This window comes from Anguilla anguilla, chromosome 12 (genome assembly GCF_013347855.1).
Source record: "Anguilla anguilla isolate fAngAng1 chromosome 12, fAngAng1.pri, whole genome shotgun sequence".
Taxonomy (NCBI): domain Eukaryota; kingdom Metazoa; phylum Chordata; class Actinopteri; order Anguilliformes; family Anguillidae; genus Anguilla; species Anguilla anguilla.
In genome coordinates this window covers 21,643,301-21,663,740 of record NC_049212.1, presented here as the reverse complement: position 1 = coordinate 21,663,740, position 20,440 = coordinate 21,643,301, and the positions used below count along the sequence as shown (strand labels likewise).

Sequence of the window (20,440 nt, the reverse complement as noted above, 5' to 3'; positions counted from 1 at the left end):
TGAAACGCGTGGACTTGATCGTACGTCCTCAAATCCATGAAAATTATAGTTGTGTCTCAATAAAGAAATGAAGGACCAGTTTTCACAGATAAACATTAAGCCCAGTCCTAGACTAAATTCAATTTCTCCACAGAAAACTCAATTTGGTCCAGGACAAAGCTGAATCTGTTTCAGTGAAACCGGCCCAAAATTAAATAAATACAAATGAACAAACAAACAAACAAACAAATAAATAAATACAATACATTTCATCTAGTTGACAACTGAGCGTGTGCTTTACTCAGGCTGCGTAGGACAGAGTGACAGCAGTGGGAAGCGCAGCGCGGCTAGCCGTTCTCCCTGCAGAGAGGCCCGTGTACTGAAAAACGCCACGGCAACACGCTGCGGCCTGCCCTCGCTACTCTCAAATGGACTTGTGAAGGACGGCGCAGAGTTTGAAAGGGCGGCTTAATTTAGACGGACACGCGGCTCCGCAGGTACGAGCGCGGCCAGCAGCCTCCAGCCCGTCACACGCCATTAGGGCTCCGGCCCTCCTCACAGCGAGGGCTGCCAAATATTTTATTCCAACGGCTGCTTAAGAGGTACAAACGAACTCAAATGAAACTTAATTTCCTGAGGGACATTAGAGTTTTTGCTCATTGCAATTAAAGATTAATTTCACGCCGGTGGCTTTTTGCACATTTTTTTAAGAACCGGCGCAGGTTTGGTTCAGCGGCAGCGGGAAAAGAGGAGATGCAGAACGGAGGAGATGGATTTCGTGGTGAACGGGCAATCTTCCGGAAAGATCTGATAGCTGCGGACCGTCTGAAACCAACCCGCCTGACTGGGGTGATGGGGAACAACAATCTGAACGTGATCGTGAGTGATCTCTGTCGCAAGCAGAGAGAAAAAAACTCTCCAGTAGAACAGGAGGAATTCTTACTTTAGCTGAAATGATACAAAGACCTCTCAATGAATAGTTTCGTATTTTGATGTCTAGGCAGCTGTTAACCATTTTAGTTAAATTGTAATATTTGACGTGAACTCCAGAGGCTGGATTTGAACATCTCTTCTTCCGCATTTCAAGGTCATCATGTACTACGTGTGATCAAATTATATCACAGTATTGGTAGTACAAGTACAACAAAAAGATTGGGAACACTCCATGCAGAAGAGCAGGGCTGCCCAACCCTGTTCCTGGAGATCTCCTGTAAGTTTTCATTTCAACCCTAATTTGGCATACCTGATTCTACTAATTAGCAGCTCAACAAGACCTCTAGCTGCTGAATGAGCTGTGCTTTGTCAGGGTTGGAGTGAAACTCTACAGGATGGCAGATCTCCAGGAACAGGGTTGGGCAGCCCAGCAGAGGAGTCTGATTGGCACTGAGGTGTCATGTGATGTCAGAACCAATCAGGCATAAGGGGGAAAGAGCTGCTGATCGCTGACCTGGGAGGCGTGGCTGTGGACCTGTGGCTGTGGCTGTGGCTCTCCTGCAGGGCAGTGTTAGCCTCCCTGTCTGGCTGCTGCTGGGGCGAGGTGTGCCCCCCTCTGCAGTGTTTGAGCTCAGGTTGGGGAGCTTGCTCCGGGGCCCCCTCTGGATCCGGCTCTCTGAAGCTGGGCTTCTTCCAGGCCGGAGTTCCACTCAGCTTCGCCTCCCCGTCGTCGTCGCTGGGTCGGAGGAACCCCGAGGAGGCCGACGTGGGGGCGGCTTCGCTTTTCCGGGCCCAACCGGTCCACGTGTCCTCCTCGATCGCGGTGGGCTTCAGGAACTTGGCCCTCAGGGACCCGAGGGCCGGGGGAGATCTGTCGCGTCTCTGGACCCCTTGTGGACTCTCTCTGCGTGGGGCATCCTCACGACTCCGCCCCCTGTGAGGGCTCTCTCTGCGTGGGGGATCATCGTGACTCCGCCCCCTGCGAGGGCTCTCTCTGCGTGGGGGATCATCGTGACTCCGCCCCCTGCGAGGGCTCTCTCTGCGTGGGGGATCATCGTGACTCCGCCCCCTGTGAGGGCTCTCTCTGCGTGGGGGGTCCTCGTGACTCCGCCCCCTGTGAGGGCTCTCTCTGCGTGGGGGATCATCTTGACTCCGCCCCCTGTGAGGGCTCTCTCTGCGTGGGGGATCATCGTGACTCCGCCCCCTGTGAGGGCACTCTCTGCATGGGGGATCATCATGACTCCGCCCCCTGTGAGGGCTCTCTCTGCGTGGGCGATCCTCGTGACTCCGCCCCCAGTGAGGGCTCTCTCTGCGTGGGCGATCCTCGTGACTCCGCCCACGATCCTCCCTGCGTCCCCTCTCAGAGTCCTCTGGCCGGCCGTCCCTGAGCCTGTCGCCTCCTCTGTGGTAACGGGAGTCCCGCCCCCTGTCTACGTGCCCGTCTCTGCGCGCTCCCCGGCCGTCGGCCCGTCCCCGCTCTCGCTCCGCGTGTTCGCCACCGGGAGGGGAGGCCTCCGCGTCCCCGCCGAAACTCCTCTGGGGTCCCTGGGGGCCCCCTCGCCTCCACCTGTCTCCACCAAACTCCCTCTGCGCTTTCCTCCGCCCGAACGCCGCATTTTCTGCCTCCTGCAGCCTCTTCTGGAACTGCTCCATGGACTGCAGGGAAAAGACAGGGCGACCAATCAGCTGAAGAGAAATAATCTCCATGCGGAGGTGAAGGTCGCAGCTTCACTTACCTGAATGTGGCTGAAAGATGCAAACTGAATAAGAAACAGCCCTGCTTCTGTTTTTCCTGGAGCCCCATTTTTCTGCATTAGTTCTCTTAAGGAGTTTAAAATATACACAAAAATGATATTTCTAAACTAATTTCATGCAAGGTAAAATGTTAGTGGAAGTGAGACTGTTGTGCTTTCAGCAGGAAGTGAAGTTAGCTAGCAGCAAAGCTAACAGAGCTCTGGAGTTCTGACAGCCCTGTGAATGTACTTAAAGAAAGTGCTAAGGCAGCAGGACAGAAATCTAGATAGGGAATTAATAGAATTGGTTTGTGCACTGCAAATTTGCATGTTTATGTCTCTGTGTGTGTGTGTGTGTGTGTGCGTGCGCGTGCGCGTGCGTGTGTGCGCGTGCGGTATTGTGGCTGACTCACCCCATATCTCTCTGCTACCACAGCCTCCAGACTGCGCTGTTCTCTCTCGGCCTGCTCCCTCATGCGCTGATAAGACTTCCTGAGCCAGCTTAGACCCCCGTCGTCCACCACCGCCGCTGCCCCAACACGTGCAGAATGGAAGCATATTAAGCTCTGTGGTTGCGAATACTCAACACAAGCATACGCTCGCCTCTGTCGTTCCCTTGCTCAGCAGGCACCCTTATCAGGCTCAATGTACAGAGCCTACAATTTCCCCATTGGCTTGTGCAGCTGAATATCAACCCAGGCTCTTATTGCTTAAGTGCCTTTCCCAAGGTGCCAGGCCCGTGTTGGGATTCAAACCAGCAACCTCCAAGCTATGGTCCATGGTGTGGACTCTAAGCAGACTGGTTTGGGGACACATCCGATGATTGCCTACACAAACAAACACACATATACACACACACACACAAAAATACACAGATACTCAAAAACCTTCTGTATGGACAAACTTATTGGGAACATGAGTAGTTATGTGATGTCCAGCCCATCTGCTGATGTGACATCACAGTTTACAGTGACAGGGAAAGGCAGAAGATACTATGACCTCTCACACTCAGCCCAAGCTGTTTTAAGAGGCAGCAGAGCGCCAGGACCATGTGAGCCCTGGCCTCTCACAATCTAATGCACTGTAATGACTTAATGAAGCTGTAATGAGTGAACACGCAGATCTGGGAGACTGCACAGAGACCAATCTGCTGCAGTGTGTGGCTTATTTCACCCAGAGACACATACGCACACACACACACAGAATGAAAATAGCATAGACACGAAAGCACATGCATACACACATGCATAAACACCAGCAGACAACACACACACAATGAAAATAACATACACACATGCATACACACATGCATTCACACAGGCAGACAAACACAGACACAAATACACACACATGCACTCACTCTCACACACACACAGACGCACACACACACGGCTTTTGGCAGAACAAACCCGGCAGCCAGACAGTTTCAAGGTGCAATGGATTCAGTTCTATGGAGATCAGGGAGAGGAATATTTCCTGGGGGAGCTGGGCTGGGGGGAGGGGAGGGGTCATGGGCTTGATTTTGCCTGCCCTGTGGGAAAGTGTACCCTTGAAGCTTGGTAATTTACCCAGAGTGCACCAGTGAGCATTGATGCCAGGGGCTTCTCAATGTGTGAAATTGCTCTGCATGAAAGCATCAGCAAAATGAAATGAATTACAATGACAACAGCACCTCCCTCAAAACCCTGCCAGAGATCAACACCACACGCTGCTCCCCAGAGTCACTGTTCAAAAAACAAACATTTCATTTCATCTATTTAAAATGAAAAAGAATCCCCCCCCACACACACACACACACACAAACACACAAGCACAAACACACTCATACACACACACACCCACGCACACAGACACACAAACACACAAACAAGCACAGTCATACATACACACACATACGCACGCACACACACACACAAACAAGCACAGACACACTCATACACACGCACAGCATGCACACACACACACAAACACAAACACAGTCATACATACACACACATACGCACGCACACACACAAACAAACAAGCACAGTCACACACAGACACACACATTGTCATGGTCAACAGGCAGCAGGACAGCTCCCCCTGCAATACTCTTTAAATGGCACTGCTGTAAATCACTGAGCCTTCTTCCGAAATCTCACTCCAGACACTCAGAATGTCCTGGCGTGTGAAAGGACTCGATGTTCTACAGGGACGGGTGAGGGCCAGTCGTGACTGCGCCGCGGAGAGCACCTGGAACAGCAGGTGTGGGCTCATGCCCCTCTTACGCCGGGCCCTTTCCACGGGAGACAGGCGCAGCTGGAGCTGCAGGCCCCGCCCCCCGTCCCTGACCCTGAAAACGATGCCATTTCAGCGCTGTCCATATCCTGAGCTGGAGCCCACATACACACAGTGAAGAACTAATCCAGCGCCATGCGTCAGATAATATAAGCCTGTACACACGGATACTGGGCACGACCGGAAATAAAATAAATATGCAAGGGTACAAAGAGCAGCAAACAGCACAGTGGGCACACCATGGCACATCAATAAAGCAGTTCCTCCCACACTGAACCTGCAGCCTTCGGGTCCGGTTCAGTGACCACTTATCTTCACCGTCGCACGCGGCCTACAGAGAGCGTCTGTGAGCTTCCATCCACCTTCAGCCCTCTCCAGACCCCCGAGCCCCGCAGCGCCGCCCAGCTGCGTGCCCCGTACGAGAAGCCCGACGACGGCGTGTGGAAGAGAAACCAACGCGGGGCGCCAACCGCCCAGCAAACGCTCCGCGAACGCTCCACATCCGCTCCACATCCGCTCCACATCCGCATGCTTTCAGAAAACCGCGACTTTCTGAATGACACACTCCAAACGCAGCGAGGACAAACAAATCATTAAAGCCGCCTGAGCGAAGGAGCGCTAAGGAGGTGGGAAACAACACGGAGAGAGAGAACAGACAGCAGGGTGTGTGTGTGTATGTGTGTGTGTGTATGCGTGCGTGAGTGTGAGAGTGTGTGAGCGTGTGTGTGTGTACGTGTGTGTGCGCATGAGTGTGCGTGAGTGTGCGTCTTTAAACCACTCACTACTCCAAACTTTGTGGCAGCAGCAGATGAATCTCCTTGCTGTGAGCTTGTCATGGATGGAGGTACAGCATCAGCGCCCATGACTGTGTTGCAATGGGGGGGGGGCGGCAAAGCACGGAAGAGGAGATGACTTAAATCTCCCAAATTTTCCCCCAGAGCGGTCGGGCGGGCGGGACGACTCCAGACAAACCTATTCATCACCGGGAGGAGGAGACGCAGCGGCCGCGCTTCCCACGGGCTCAGCGCTCAGAGACGCCGGCCCCCTGTACTCTCACGCTCCGCTGCGGAGCCAGAGAACGGCCGCCATGCATCAGCGTTAGAGCCGCCTCACTGTCCCGCCCTCTCAATAAGGAACACAGGCACGTCTTATTACAGCGCTCTGGGACAGGAAAGGGCTTCTAAAGACGAGGCTCTTCTGCTCATCCTTCACTGTGTCCCACTCTCCTTGGCGCACGGTCTATCGCTCGTTCCCGCTCTCTTTTTCACTGTGGCGGCTCCTCTCCCTCTCTGGGGCTCCCCAGATTTACCGCGCCTGTGGGATAACTGCGTTTGCCCTTTGCACACAGTGAGCTCTGCTGAGCGTGTAAAGCGGGGGAGTAAATCTGCGCCCTGTCAGGTTCCCAAATCGGGGCGCGAGATTAGAGGGGCTGTTATCAGTGCGTAAATCTCCGCCGACGCGCAGGAGCGGGAAGGCCGGCTCTGAGAAGCGGTCGGAGCGCTGCGCTCGCGGTCGGAGGGTCGCGGGGTTTAGACGGCAGGGGGACGACCGCTCAGCGCCCGGGCCTCGAGCAAGGCCCGGCCTGGACTGACCGGACCGCAACGGGCCGGCTCAGCTGTGCAAACAGAGCAACGGGTCCGACGTCAGAAACCCCCCCAGGCGCCCTGTAAACAAAGGGAACTGCTGGAGGACGCAGCAGTTAGCGGCCGTTACCTTTTTTAATGGGGGCCACGGCGCTCTCCTGTGGGGGCAGGCCCGTCCCTCCGTCCTTCCAGAAGGGGTTGAGCTCCAGCTTGTGCAGGCCGGCCTGCGGGGGAAAGGGAGAGGACGGGACGGGACGCCCACGTCACTGCTTTAGCTCACGCTCACTCAGACCGGCTCCTCTTTTATTCCACCAGCCAGCGAGTCACACTGGCACAGGGAGCAGGATCAATCGCCCCTGTAAGATCATTCATACCACCACACTTTACAAATTGCCACTGGCTTTTTAAATAATTGCCTAAATGTTCCATCGCTCCTGACATTTCCTAATTTTATCCAGAAACAAGTTTTGCCGAGGCTTTGCGGTCCATTTCATGAGGAATGAACCGAGCGCTCGTCAAATTAATTACAAATGAGGCAATCAGACTGAACGCTGTGCTTGTCTTCTTTCTCAGTGGGCATATTTTGGGTTTCCAGGTAACAGCGATGAGGTAACATCAGGAAAATGACTTGGCAGATTCATAGAACAGAGACATTGAGCATATATTGGCAATTGTCTCTCAAAAAATAACATTTCTCAAAAGAACAAATTAATAAAAAAAACGTCTACAAGATGCAGCACCAATCACAGTTCCCCACCAATCAGATATAACTGGATACTTGGCAGCCCTTGGTGGCTAAGTGGACATTTATCTGTATTAAACACAGAATAGGAGATAGGACTGGCAAATTTAGAACAATAAATATCCACTTAATGTAACCAACAAACAGCAGTTGAAAGCAGGGCACTGGTGCCTATTAAAACCAAGATGGAGGACAAACTACGTGGGCACCCATGTTGTGAAGCAGTTGTGACCATGCACAATTGATATTCGCAGAAAGAGAAATGTAAACATACAAGTAACAAGAAGAAACCGTTAGTGAAAGTCACCATGTTCCAAATGCTGTTAGGGTCCAAAAAAAAGGATCATTTTATTCTACTTTCCATAATCCATTGAGCTTAAATTCTGATTTAAATGCATCAGGATCCTCCTTCTTCAAGGCCCTACTGCTGACACGCACCCATACACTCCACTCTGACTACTTTCACCACGTGCCTGCTTTTCCAAATCTATTAAGTCTTCCTCCTACAATTTACCTATTTATTTTTCTGTGGTTTCAAACTTTCACAGTTAATAGTTACCTATATAGAAAAAAATATATGAATTGTCCTTTCATATATAAACATTTTGCCTTCACCAGTGTTTTACCATTATTACAATTGTGGGTAATTTCACTCAACTCAATTCACTCTGTATTTAACTTCATTTGTGAGGTGGGGGAGGGTGTCAGCTGATATATCAACTTCCAACAAAAGGCACGTTATCAGCTTCGGTCTGTAATCAATGGAGTTTGTTTTTTATTGCAGCACTTTACTTGTCCTGAATGTAGCCACGTCTGCAAACAATACAACCAAACAGCATCTTTTATGTTGTGGTGAGCTGACAAGATGTTCATGAGCTCTAACAAGCAACTTGTTACACACTTAGCATTAAACATTAATGAAGCTAACAATGCAAGTACTTTTATGACCTGAGAGCAACCAGAACGTTTTACCGCAAGCTGTATACAACAACATTTTAGGTGAGGAAGGCTGCACAACAATAAATACAATGGCAGGTTCTCTCTTTTTAACTGTGTACTACAAAATAGGACCAATGAAACGTGCTCAAAGCCAAAGTAACAAACTGAAAATGGGAGCAGCCTTTGCAATGCAAAGGCGCTAAAGCTACAGTTGCATACACAGTGCTCCAAAACGCAAGCAAACAAAACAGCTTAAACCTGCACTCACGTACACACAATGCAATAAACGTGTTCTATAGACATCGTTGTGGGTTTTATTGACCATTAACCGTTCTTACATGACATGGCAGTGTTTTGTAAGAGTACAATATTGGCCCATCTAACTGCCAACGATCTCTAAATTGCACTGGCCCTAAAAAAGAATAGAACATGCGGTTTGACCTCAATTTGTGTGTTGTGACAAGCTTGATTTTGAAAATGCACTAGGCTACATAAATAAAATTAATGATTCGTGGAAAAGAGCCACTGTGATTTTTGACAGTGTGACCAATAATCAATACAGGAATACTTATGCCATTATTTTCATCAGAATTCCTGCTCAATTGGTAGAAATAGAGAAATTATATTCTGTGAGTCTGACACAACAGAACAGCAGGGGGGGAAATCTGCAAACATAAAATTCCTTTGAGCTTCAATCTGTTGGTGAAAACGTGCTTTTACAAATCATCTAATCATCCTTCATTGCATGTTATTTTCCTCCATTTCATTAGTGGCCTATAAAGGGTTTGACAGCAGCCAGGGCGAGAGCAGACTTTGTATCCTGTCCCGAATAAGGGGAAGAACTGAGGGGCCCAGGACAATCAGACAGAGCAAGAACACCTCCAACAGACACATCAACACTCACATCACTGCAAGAATAACCTGCACACTGCATGAAACTGGAATGCATCATTTTAAAGAGCGCAACATCACCACAAAGGGACAGAAGGCCCAATAAGAGTAGTCTTAATGCAAACCTTAACTCAAAACGAACCCAGAATCATTTGCTTAAAAACATAATAAAACGTTAAGCATGAACCAGCTACACACAGCCTCCATGAACTAAACAGAACAATGAACAAAAATCATCGAATTAATTTTTACTCTAATAACAAATACCTGGAAAGTCAACATTTACATAAATGGCAAGCTTCTGTGCTCTCAGTAAATGTTTTCAACATTTAGAACATACAGTTTCTGTTTTTAAAGAAGTCTTATCGCCTAATACACAGCCTAAAAATGAGCAATTCAGAAGGAACAAATTAATTAAGCTGGGTATGACAAGCACAATTTATTTAAAAAAAGATCAACATATGAGGCACATTTTCCTATAGTGACCATCTTACTATTGCTAATCGATTTTCAGCGATAACTGCTGTGACTAAATTTTTGGCGGCTCGATGTGCTATTTGTTACATTGATTAGAGTATAAATAGAAAAGACAGCTTCTTGTTCAACTGTGAAATATGCCGTGATTTGGAACCATAATCTTATTCCATATTCCATTACTCGCATAAACAACCAAACATTAGTAACCCCAAGGAGCATTAATAATTACACTGATGAATTACATTATTAATAATGAATGTATATTGATATGCCTGCCTCCTCTCATGCCAAGGGTTGCAGTCATATTAGATATAGAACAGAATATTAAAGCAGTACTTCTTAACTTCACACTGTATCCGAGCCGACCTCTGACCTTACCAGTGCAAATGGCACACTAGGACTTTTGTACAAGATGCTTCTTTTGATAAAATGAAACTCCCAGTAATGCAGCCTATTATATTCTTGTAGTGTCAAAACAAAAATGAAATCATTTGTAGCCCACAGATTTCCAAACTATAACAGATTATTATGCCTACATTAGAGTAATTTATGCTCACGCAATATCATTTGGGAATAAATCACACTCACGACTTAAAAATCCCTGATAATACATTACATTCAATTTGAAAATTCAATTATCAAGATTGACTTAGGAAAATGGAAAACCGTGCAACTCTCAGGAATATAGAAGTGAGATATCGCCAAGAAGGGACAGAAGGCCCATTAAATATAAAGTTCGCCAAACAAGCAATAATTATTATTGTAAACAAAAGCTACACGGCTACCTATCTTTACACAGCTATACACATAACATTATACCTATTAAGATTAACTGTAGTTGGGTCCAATACTGGACAATCTTTCCCACAGACCAAAGACGAAGGCAATCAAGAGTGACTCTGGAGAAACGGCAATGATGAATAACCTAAAAGTCTAACCTTCTCAGACAAAACAAGGGGATGTTATAAAACAATTACCTATTACATGGCCATGGCAACGTCCACCAAATTACCCACCCCTCTGCAGTAATGTTAAATTATTCCATTTCTGATCAGTAGCTTGGGCACTCTTTTTATTTAGGTTATCCAAGTCTTCTTAGGCTATTTAGTTATTTTAGATTTCCCCTCTGTCCTTGTTTAATGTGCCCTTGCCCCACTTTGGAGTTTCACATTGTTGTAAATGTCCAGTGAAAATGGAGCCCACATAGAAAAATATGATTTAAAAAAAAATATGAACGGCAGCAGACTGAAAACCTATTGGCATCCTTGATAACCAAAAACAAAAAAGGCCAAATAAAATAAAAGTGGGTAATGAGTTATACTATATGATAAAAAGGGAAATTATGCTAATGCTAGTACAGCTGCTACTATGAGAAAAAGTATTTATAACAAGTAAAAACATCATTCTCCAGGAAGACTGGTGTCAAAATTATTGGAACCTCTGTCTTAAAGGCTTTTCGCACCCACTTTGTGTACACACTATACTGCCATTTTCCCATGAATACGGGACTACATCAATGATTCAGTGATCATGGTCATGACCAGACACAAAACGGCCATTACTGACTGTGTAATTATGGTTGGGAGTGAAAACACAGCGTGGGGAAGGAGGCCTCCTCTATGAAGTCACATAAGATGGTGGGGTAGTGGTGATGTAAGCGGCGCTCGCACCTCCTCGATGCACCGGGCCTTCTCCCGCTCCGCCTCCTTCTGCTTCTCCTTCTCGGCCCTCCGCTCTTCCGTGGAAGTGGTTTTCATGGCCAGGAAGTCAAAGGTCATCCATTCATCTCGCTAGAGAGGGCAGAGAGACAGACACAGTCAGGGCACGACCTCGCACATGTTTATGCTCACTTTACTGTGAAAACAGGATGTAAACAACGCTAGAAAAAAAATTGCCATCCTAAATACCATTTTAAAAAGTTTTAGAAATCACAAACACAACGGCAACCCACTTCAGTGTTGACCATACTTGAAAATGCGGGGAAAATTCTAAAAAGAAAGGCAAACAAAACTTGAGCCGTTCTTTTTGGTTTTTGGGATTTAATAGGCAAGATGGCCTCTTTGTATCCACCCTATAAATCACTGCTGAAAGGAAGAAATAAATATTTCCTTACTGGCAGCAAATCACCTGGACCGTGGCATTTTTCAGCATTCCGCCAATAAAAACGCTGCCATCCTCAAAATATACGGCTTCGGCAGATGGGCGCCTCGCACAGAAGAAAACAATAATAAAGTATCCATTTCATTACCCGTTCAGCAGTTTTACACTTCTAGCTACACAAACCCGGCGATGGCCGTGTCTTTAATACTGCTGTCCGTATCGTGGGAAAGTCACTAGGCCCGTATAAAACGATAAGATTTTTTCCCCCCCCGTCGGACACAAATAATATTCAAAAACTGCGCTCACGTGAAAAACGAGTATCGCTCAGAGTGGGAGGCACTGGCTTGCTGCAAAGTGACCTCTGTGACTTTTTTTATGCACACGCTCCATATTTGACACGGAAGATGAATGTGTGTACCGTGAGCTTGCGCTGCGGCGTGTGCATGCATGTGAACATGCATGAATGAAAATTACGATAACCAAACCTGGCAGCGTTTATGGCGATAAAGCTTCTCTTATAAGTCTCATAAAATACAGGCCTGCTACTGAAGTGCAGTTGTGTTGATCACACAATAATTTCCATTTAAATGAGTGATCTTATCCTAAATGTGTGGCTGGGCATTGAATACATCTAAAAGAATGGAATGGTCATTAAAATATACAACCAAATTACATTGAGGATTTGTTTAAAAATACAATAATCCCACAACATGAAAGTTGCACTAACCCAACCACTGTCCCGTCCTGTGACCTCATAATCTTTCCCCCTTCCTTCCTTAGGGTCCCCACTTCCTGTCATTCACCCCTCCCATCTCCAAATGAGCTCTGCTCTTCCACTGCTCTCCCACCCACCCGGAGCGGTCTCTCAGTCAATCCCTGCCCCATAACACTGCACAGTCACACAGCACCGCACAGTCACACAGCACTGCACAGACACACAGCACAGCACAGGGTGCAGTGCACAGCAGCAGTACCCATGAAAGCCAACTGAAAAGCAGTTAGCGACAGAAAGCTCGTTTACATCACTTGGTGAAAGGAGGGGAATTTCCCAGGTGAATATCATGGTGTGAGATGATCTGGGTTACTGCCACCATTTCTGTCACACCTCCAAACAGTGTTTACTACAAATTTATCTCACTTACACTTTCACTTTGTTTTTAATATCTGCAAAGGAACATGCTCCCCAAAAAGTGCTGAATAAATAAACAGTTTCTGGAGGCAGTGAATTGCTGATGTCTTTGGTGTCATTTGAAGAGAATGGGATTCCAATGTATTTTCTTAATTGTGACTCATGGCATGTTCAAACCATGTTGTTCCGGACAGAGATATATCTTAATGTAGCACTGCTGTTTGATACGGTCGGCAAAAAATAAGCCTGTAACCTTCACATATGAGTGAAGGGGAAACAATATTCCTCTCTGTGCCACATACGCAAGTTACGGCTTCACAGTACCCCAGATTCAGCTCTTTTCATTGCCCTGGTCAGCTGATTAGGCGTTTAGGTGATTAGGTGCCATGGTTCTTCAGGAATTTGGGAGAACCAACATTGGCAAAACACTACAGATCACGCCATGTGTCACATCCTGTGACTGATGGGAATCGCTTCTGCAGGCAAGGAACGAGCTGAGAGTGGATATGAAGCGATTCCTGAGAAGCATCGAGAACGAGGGACTGCCATCGGGCAATGAAGTATTACTGTCCGCTGCTCACAACTCACCAAGCAAACTCTGTCAGCATTCACCGAAGAACTGCACAAAAATAAAATAAGAAAGATAACAGCGCCAGGCTGCAAATGTGCCACGCAGAAGTGGAACATGAGGAATTTATTGAGCTGTAGAGAATCCACGATTTCATTTAATCTGTTCACAAACACCACCAGACCTGCCAACACTAAAGCCGCGTTTCCACCGCAGGAACTATACCCCGGAACTAGGAACCTTTTGAGGAACTCAGTGCGTTTCCACCGCAGGAACTAGGGTCTAAATTTAGTTCTGGGGGCTTTGTTTTACCCCCCAAAACGTTCCTGCTCGGGGGGTAGTACTTTCCGAAAGTACAGGAACCTTTTGGGTGGAGTTTGCAGCGCTGAACATTTCTGATTGGTCGAGTACTCGCAGCATTTGTGTTGTATTTATTTTCCGCCATTACCCGCCATGTTTGAAAATATGCAGCGGCAAACCAATTTATTTTCATAATAACTTCAAATCAAACTTGTATGTTATGCGGCGCAGTAGCCTAGTTTTGGTTATAGCCTGCCAACGTCTTGGAATTATAACGTGTGCTCTTCTGTTCTTTTCTTGCTTTAGTATTCGTTTTATAAAATGCTAAGCATTCGTGCTGGGACAGCATATTACGTAGGCTACCAAAACATTCAAACGGATTAATTCGGTTGCTGAATATTTTCTTCCGGATTTTCTTTGTTAGCCCGTTGTAATTGACTCAAAACGTTTGATACAGTTATGTGAGGTATGTGGTAGTTCTGCATAATTAACATTGGTGATACAGTACAAGCAAACTGGAAATCACCTTCCGCACTTTTTTATTAGGGTAAAATAACAGGTTAATTCTAGTAATCTTCCCTTTAGCTTTTTCAGACTGCCGTAATTTTACTCAATTTTACTGCCATTTTTCAATTCCACGAAAAGACCAGGAAGACTATGGACTAATTTATGGTGCATGGTTCGCATCTGGAGGGCACACTTCGCTGCTCGGCTAGCAGTAACTTCGAAGAAAAGCAAACGGTGGCTGTACCACTACTAATTTACATTTTCACCCAAGTCCGAGTTTTAGTTTCATTTTGCCATTAGCCTATATGGAATTGACGACGAGAAAGTAATCAAACAGCAAATTGTTTACAACGTGTGCATGTTTTCTGCTGTTGTTGCCAGTTATACATATAAATGTGAATGCATTCTGTCGCTTTGGATTTCAAGACATGAAAGCGAATGTTCGTATAAAAACATAATGAATGTGTTTGAGAGGATATATGAAAATCAATAAATACAAAAGTAACCATATATAGTCATTGTAGGTAACTCATTGTATATAAGTGGAATAAACCCCTCCGGGCTGTCCCGGTTATTAGAAAATAATGTAGGCTACTTCGGTGGTAGAATGGGGTTACAGAAGAAATCATATGACAGATGGACCGACGACAACGTCGCTTTTTCCTACGTCAGTGGGCTAATTTGCCTAATCTTCGCGGTACTTTAGACCCCGGTGGAAACGCAGACAACCATTGGCTGAAGGAACCTTTTAGTTCCTGGTAAAGTCGTTCCTGGGACTGAAAGTTCCGGGTAATTTTGGTGGAAACGCGGCTTATGACTACACGCAGAATTAAGGCCTGGATTAAGAAACATCCTGGTAAGTAAATAGCCATGCTAGATGTAAATAAATTTAGCAAATAATAAAAACTCATTAAAAAAACTTCATTAATTCACTAATTAAGAAAAATTAAGAATTTCACTAAGAAAAAAAAGGAAACATTAATTTAGAAATCCCTTAACTTCCAGTTGTAGCTGCTATGATTTTGCGGTCCTCTTACCACATCACAGATAGATGAACAGTAAATAAACATTGGAAATAAAAAAAGTACATATCTGATTTAGATTGACTTGTGAACCAGTGGCAGTGAATTTTCTTTTTCAGCAGAAATGAAAGTGCTGCTGGCTTTACAGTGGCAGGCACAGGGTGAATCGCGGGACGGTTCAATTGGGCTTTGTTAAGAGGAGGTCATGGAACACAGGTTGCCTTAAAATGAGCTCGGGTAGCAACAGCGTGTTTCTGTTACCCCAGACGGACCCTCCCTCCGGCTGTCCCTGTGACTCCTGCCATCCCGAGCCCACACCCACTGACCCCCGCCCTCTGATCTCTGCTGACAGACAGACACGCCGACCGCTCAGGGACGCAGGCCCGCACCGCGCCGCTCCCCCGTAACCCCGTCCCTGGAGATCGACGGCAGTGTGGGAACGCGCTCCCAGAATGCACCACGCCTCCGATCTCCAGTGACAGAGACACAGCGACCCGCTGCAAGCCCTTCAGTATTACGGGCCATTAGCGAGTCCGACTCCAATCATTCATCGGTTATTGGGGGCGCGGGCTGCCGATGGCCCTGAAGCGCGGAGAGCAGCCCGGTATCGATCCGCCATTAGGAACGCAGTAAGAGGCCCGTGAGGGGCCCACAGCGCTCTTTTACAGAGAGGAGGAGCGGCGCACAGGCTCAGCGGAGGGAGACGTCAGGCTGCTTTACTTAAAGACTGCGCTCCCCAGAGGACTGCCCCTTCTGCAAACCACATTACCACAAGATCATTTCTCAGAGTGACGCAGTCTTTACAACACTGCCTGGCACAAGGGCCGTATCAAATCATCAAATCTGTTTCAAATCTTTCTGTATTTTTCACCTTTTTTAAAATCGTTTCCACGCTTTATATTCATTTTATGAAAAAAATAAGAGAAACCTTTTCTGTACATCAGTGCGACATTAATATTCAATTTATAATAATAATTATGAATAAAAACTGATAACGTTTAACATTTATTGCATAATATGAATTACCCGGCTGCATGGCCGGGTTTTTGCTGATCGGCACACACCCACACAGATACGGTCAGGTCAGCATGATAAATGCTGATGGGAGTGTAAGGCTCCATGAACCCTGAAATGGGTGGAGCTGTGTTTCATCTGTGACTCACAGATTTCAAAATATTAGTGTTTTTTATATACACATATAATTGTTAGGGTTTTTTCTGCTTAGAAAAGCGTAGAAACAGGAAGAATGGAGAGCGAGAGAGCAGGAGAGACATGTGACAAAGGTTGCGTGGCTGGTTTCGATGCGCCGATGTCGTAGCTTGTAACGAGCACGCGGTCAGTGATCTACAGGCTCTACATAAAAATGACAGCGCTTTGCTGTGAGGGCACAGTCTTAGCTGGACCAAAAAAGGAGCAACTGACAGAATATAGTGGAAGCCTGTCATTATTGGGACCAACAATCAACTCTTTCCCCATCACTAATCACCTCCACCCCAGGCCATTACTGCCCCCTGCTGGTCTCACCTTGCTGGCGCTCGTTGGGCTGGCGGTGGATGGGTTCTTCTGGTCCTGGATCTTCCAGGCTTTCTGGGAGACGTCCGGGTGAGCCGGAGCCTCCACCCACTCACCCTCCAGGTCCTGAAAGGGCACAAAGGCCATGTCACAGTCAATCAGTGTCAATTCAGAAATCCTCTTATATCGTCTCTGTTGACTTGGTGCAGCCGGTCACATAACGGCTAAATTTCCATTTAAGTAATTTCTTAATTATTGCTTTGGTCTCCAAGAAAATTATGTATGAGGAAGGAAATTATTGTTTTTTCCAATACCTCCTAGTCCAAGTGTGGGTGGAAAACAGTCAGCGGGAAACATTTACCACTTCACGGACAAAAAGGAGACTAAGAGGAATTTTAGTCCATCTTCTGCAGCTGACTGTACAAGGAACAGTAGTTACTAGGAATATTTCTACAGCAGGGAAAACCAAGACAAAACAGAAGTCCAGAGTTCCAGAAAGAACATCTGAATGTGTGCCTTTTATTTCTCCAAAATCAGGGTGGCGTGATTCCACTTGGCCTCGGCTGCTTGTCACAGACACAGCTGTTTGGGCTTTACAGAGTCTGCTGGCTGTGTCCTGTCTGGCCAACATAAAGGCTAAATAACACAACAGCAGCAGCATTGGGGGGGGGTACTTCATGCTGACCCGCTATGTTCCGACAGCCTGCAATTTCAACTCCAACTGCACCTCCACGGGGGGGCCGTCCCGCATCCTCCCATCCCGGAGACCAACGGTCCAACACTCCCGTCCCATTGGGGGACGGGGAATGGAAAATTGAATTCTTCCACGGCGGTCTCTTAAGATGCGCCTGCAGAGGGCTCGTCGCTGACGCACGGAGGAGCGCTAGCACGCGCCGCAGGGAGAGGCCTGAAAGCCTGCTGCAGCGAACGGAGACTCACATCTCAGAGGAACCTCACCGTGCGCAGCGCTTCACACAGTACCCTGATAAACCGCTTCTCTCTTGTCTTTGCGTTATTAATGTTTGCACTCAGGCAAACTGCAGATGTATGCTATCGTCAAAGAATTAACACTTACGATGCTGCGTGGAAAAAGCTTGTGTGTGAACTTTTCACTTTATTAAATCCCCAAAAGTGCACTACACACTCACACACACACACACACACACACTCACGGTGTGGTCTGGCGATTTTGCACGTGTCCGAGGTGCAGTGCAGTTTTGGTGGACTTGTGCGTCTGACAGTGTGTGCTTCAGTGAATTTACATGTGCTACAGATGCATCTACTCAGGGAGCTGCAAATGGCAACTCCAGTGGAGGAGGACATAAATCCCCTCTTAGTCAGAGAGCGTTTTCTGCCAGAAAAACACCAGAGGAACTCACTCCCTGATCAGCTGACATTTCTGCATGCATGGTTTTGGGATCATTTATCACAGAAACCTGGCCGAATACTTGATCTGCTTGTACTACATCTTTATGAATTATTAAAGTTCACTCACATTTTTCAATTTACTTCAACAAAAACAGTCAAAAATTAGAGTAGACTTTAAAGGTAATGCCTAAAAGACTACGGTAGGTGAAAATTGCATCATACAAATATATAATGTTAATTTTATTAGTTGCGATTAAATGAACCCAGGTCGCCCTTGCAAAAAAGATTTCGATCTCAATTGGGTTTTTCCAGGTTAAATCAAGGTTACATAAAAAAGAAATTTAAAAAATGCAACTGCAGACCATAAACTAAATCTGTCTGAGTAGGACATGTAGTGAGTTGTATTTGAGTCACATGGCTGAGGCTATTTTGCATCACCTGACAAAAGCACATAAAGACTGCGTTTCTTACCTTAGGCAGGATAAATGAGTGATCGACTCAGGGTCACGTAACTGGACCTTGAACCCCTTGAACAGTCAACAAACTAAATCAAATTGATCACCCTTCAGAGAGCTTCTTGTTCATTGAGAGTCAAATCTATACACCTCTTGCATACCGGTCAAAAGAGAAACACCATTAGCTTTGGGATCTGCCCTGTAGACTGGTCGATTATTGGAGAGCACCAGAAAGGCCACAATTTCGCACTGAATGTTGACCATGTGACGCCTAGTGTCATTTGCATATTAAACAGTGCTACTACTCCACTGAACTTAGAATAGCAAAAATAATACATTTGTTGTATTTAGGAATTTCATAAAAATTGTAAGACAAAGACTGTGCATTTAAAAGGACAAAATGTTTAAAAGAAATGCCAATATGTCATTGATGTGTGTGTGTGTGTGTTCATGCTAAGAACAGTCTAATAATCTCTCTCTACAAAATCTCACTATTTTGCAATGGCATCTTGTTGCATTTAATAGTCTAACAATTTCCAATTTAGTCAGTTGGCCACAGAAACTCACATTATTGCATTTCATAAGGTATGGAAACACCAAGAGAGCATGAAATAGGCTAAGTTATACTCCTGCAAGCACCAGTGGACTGAACGCCGAACTGCAGCGTTGTCACAAAGCTGCTGCAATCGGTGCCATTTTCCAGTTGCGTATCTCACCGTTTCATTTCCCACCGCTCAGTTTTCCATCTCTTTTTGCGTTGAAGAGTCGGTCTCAGACTCAGAACCCGAAAAGCATTCAGAATGCCCCCTGACGGCCGAGTCAAGCCCCACGCCTGTCGGACTCTGTTCTGTCCCGTTCTTGAGAATCACCACCCTTTTGCGCCACGGTGAAATGGAAAATCCGCACAGTCTCGCAAAACGTACACTGCTGTATACAATTTACTCAGCTGCATTTGCCTGAAGAGTACAATATCCACCCGCATAAATTAATTAGACTAAGTTTAAGTCACCAAGGAAATCCTCGTCTAGATCCGTTCCAAGTTTAAGAAGTTTAAATTCCAGTTTGCTGTTGGCGAGAATAACCTAAACAACCTCCCATCTCTGAGCAGAGCCCCCCCAAAATCCCTTCACTACATTGGTCCAATTTGTTAATTAGCCAAATGCTTTTATAACTACTACCGTCTCAAAATACAATGCTGCAAGATATTTCTTGGCTCATAAACAACCTTCAGCACAGTTTCTCATCTTTGCATGAGTCTAAAAATAAGAACCTGGAGAAGACGCCGGGCTATTTAAGTGATTAAAAGAAAACAGGCTGCAGCTAAAAGCAGCGATCATGCTGCCCTCCAAGTAATGAGTTTGACACCAGTGTCTTCTGTTAATAGTCATTTTTAAAATTTCGGTCAGAAGGGTCCCTTCATAAAAGCTAAATTTGGGTGACATCAAAAATTCACCTCCGAAGCAGGACAGAAGACATTTGGGCCAAAGAACAAGGACAGGATGTGACTTCAGGCTTGATTTCATCACCACATGCAGTAAAGCGGTCCTTGTGCAGATGTCCTAACAGTATGCACCTCGGATAAAGAGGAAATAATTTGTTACGTCCGAAAAGGCAATTAATCTGCGCTTAAAACCTGACCTCACGGAGGGTCTTCGGTTTGAGCTCTGAACCAGGTCTTTGTGGTGTCTTTGTTCGTAAAAACGTGAACCTTTACCTAAGGGTAGGCTGTTCGCCCAGCAGCTTTTGAACAAGCAGAATTTCTTTCAGTGAGGGACGAAGTTAAAACACACGGACCATTTTTCCCATTTCAGCTACTCGACGCTTTGGCCAAACACGATTTGACACTTTGCTGCGTGCGCGTGGGCAGTATTAGTAGGTCAGGGCACCGGCTCGTGTGATGTAAAGGAGAGAATGTACTGCTGGAG

At 46.2% G+C, this 20,440-nt stretch overlaps 1 protein-coding gene across 2 annotated transcripts in view; it reads right to left on the bottom strand.

Moving 5' to 3' along the window:
* Nucleotides 1-20,440, bottom strand: part of cwf19l2 (CWF19 like cell cycle control factor 2) — a 49,307-nt gene that overhangs the window by 22,087 nt on the left and 6,780 nt on the right. The window contains exons 4-9 of one of the 2 annotated variants that reach the window (XM_035384496.1): nucleotides 16,705-16,818; nucleotides 11,225-11,344; nucleotides 6,636-6,729; nucleotides 3,059-3,174; nucleotides 2,236-2,568; nucleotides 1,427-2,190 (exon numbers count right to left, since the gene is read on the bottom strand). In XM_035384496.1, coding sequence (XP_035240387.1) covers nucleotides 1,427-2,190; nucleotides 2,236-2,568; nucleotides 3,059-3,174; nucleotides 6,636-6,729; nucleotides 11,225-11,344; nucleotides 16,705-16,818 — 1,541 coding nt within the window. Of the gene's footprint in view, nucleotides 1-1,426; nucleotides 2,569-3,058; nucleotides 3,175-6,635; nucleotides 6,730-11,224; nucleotides 11,345-16,704; nucleotides 16,819-20,440 lie in introns of both variants that reach the window. The other variant, XM_035384495.1, reaches the window with a different exon arrangement.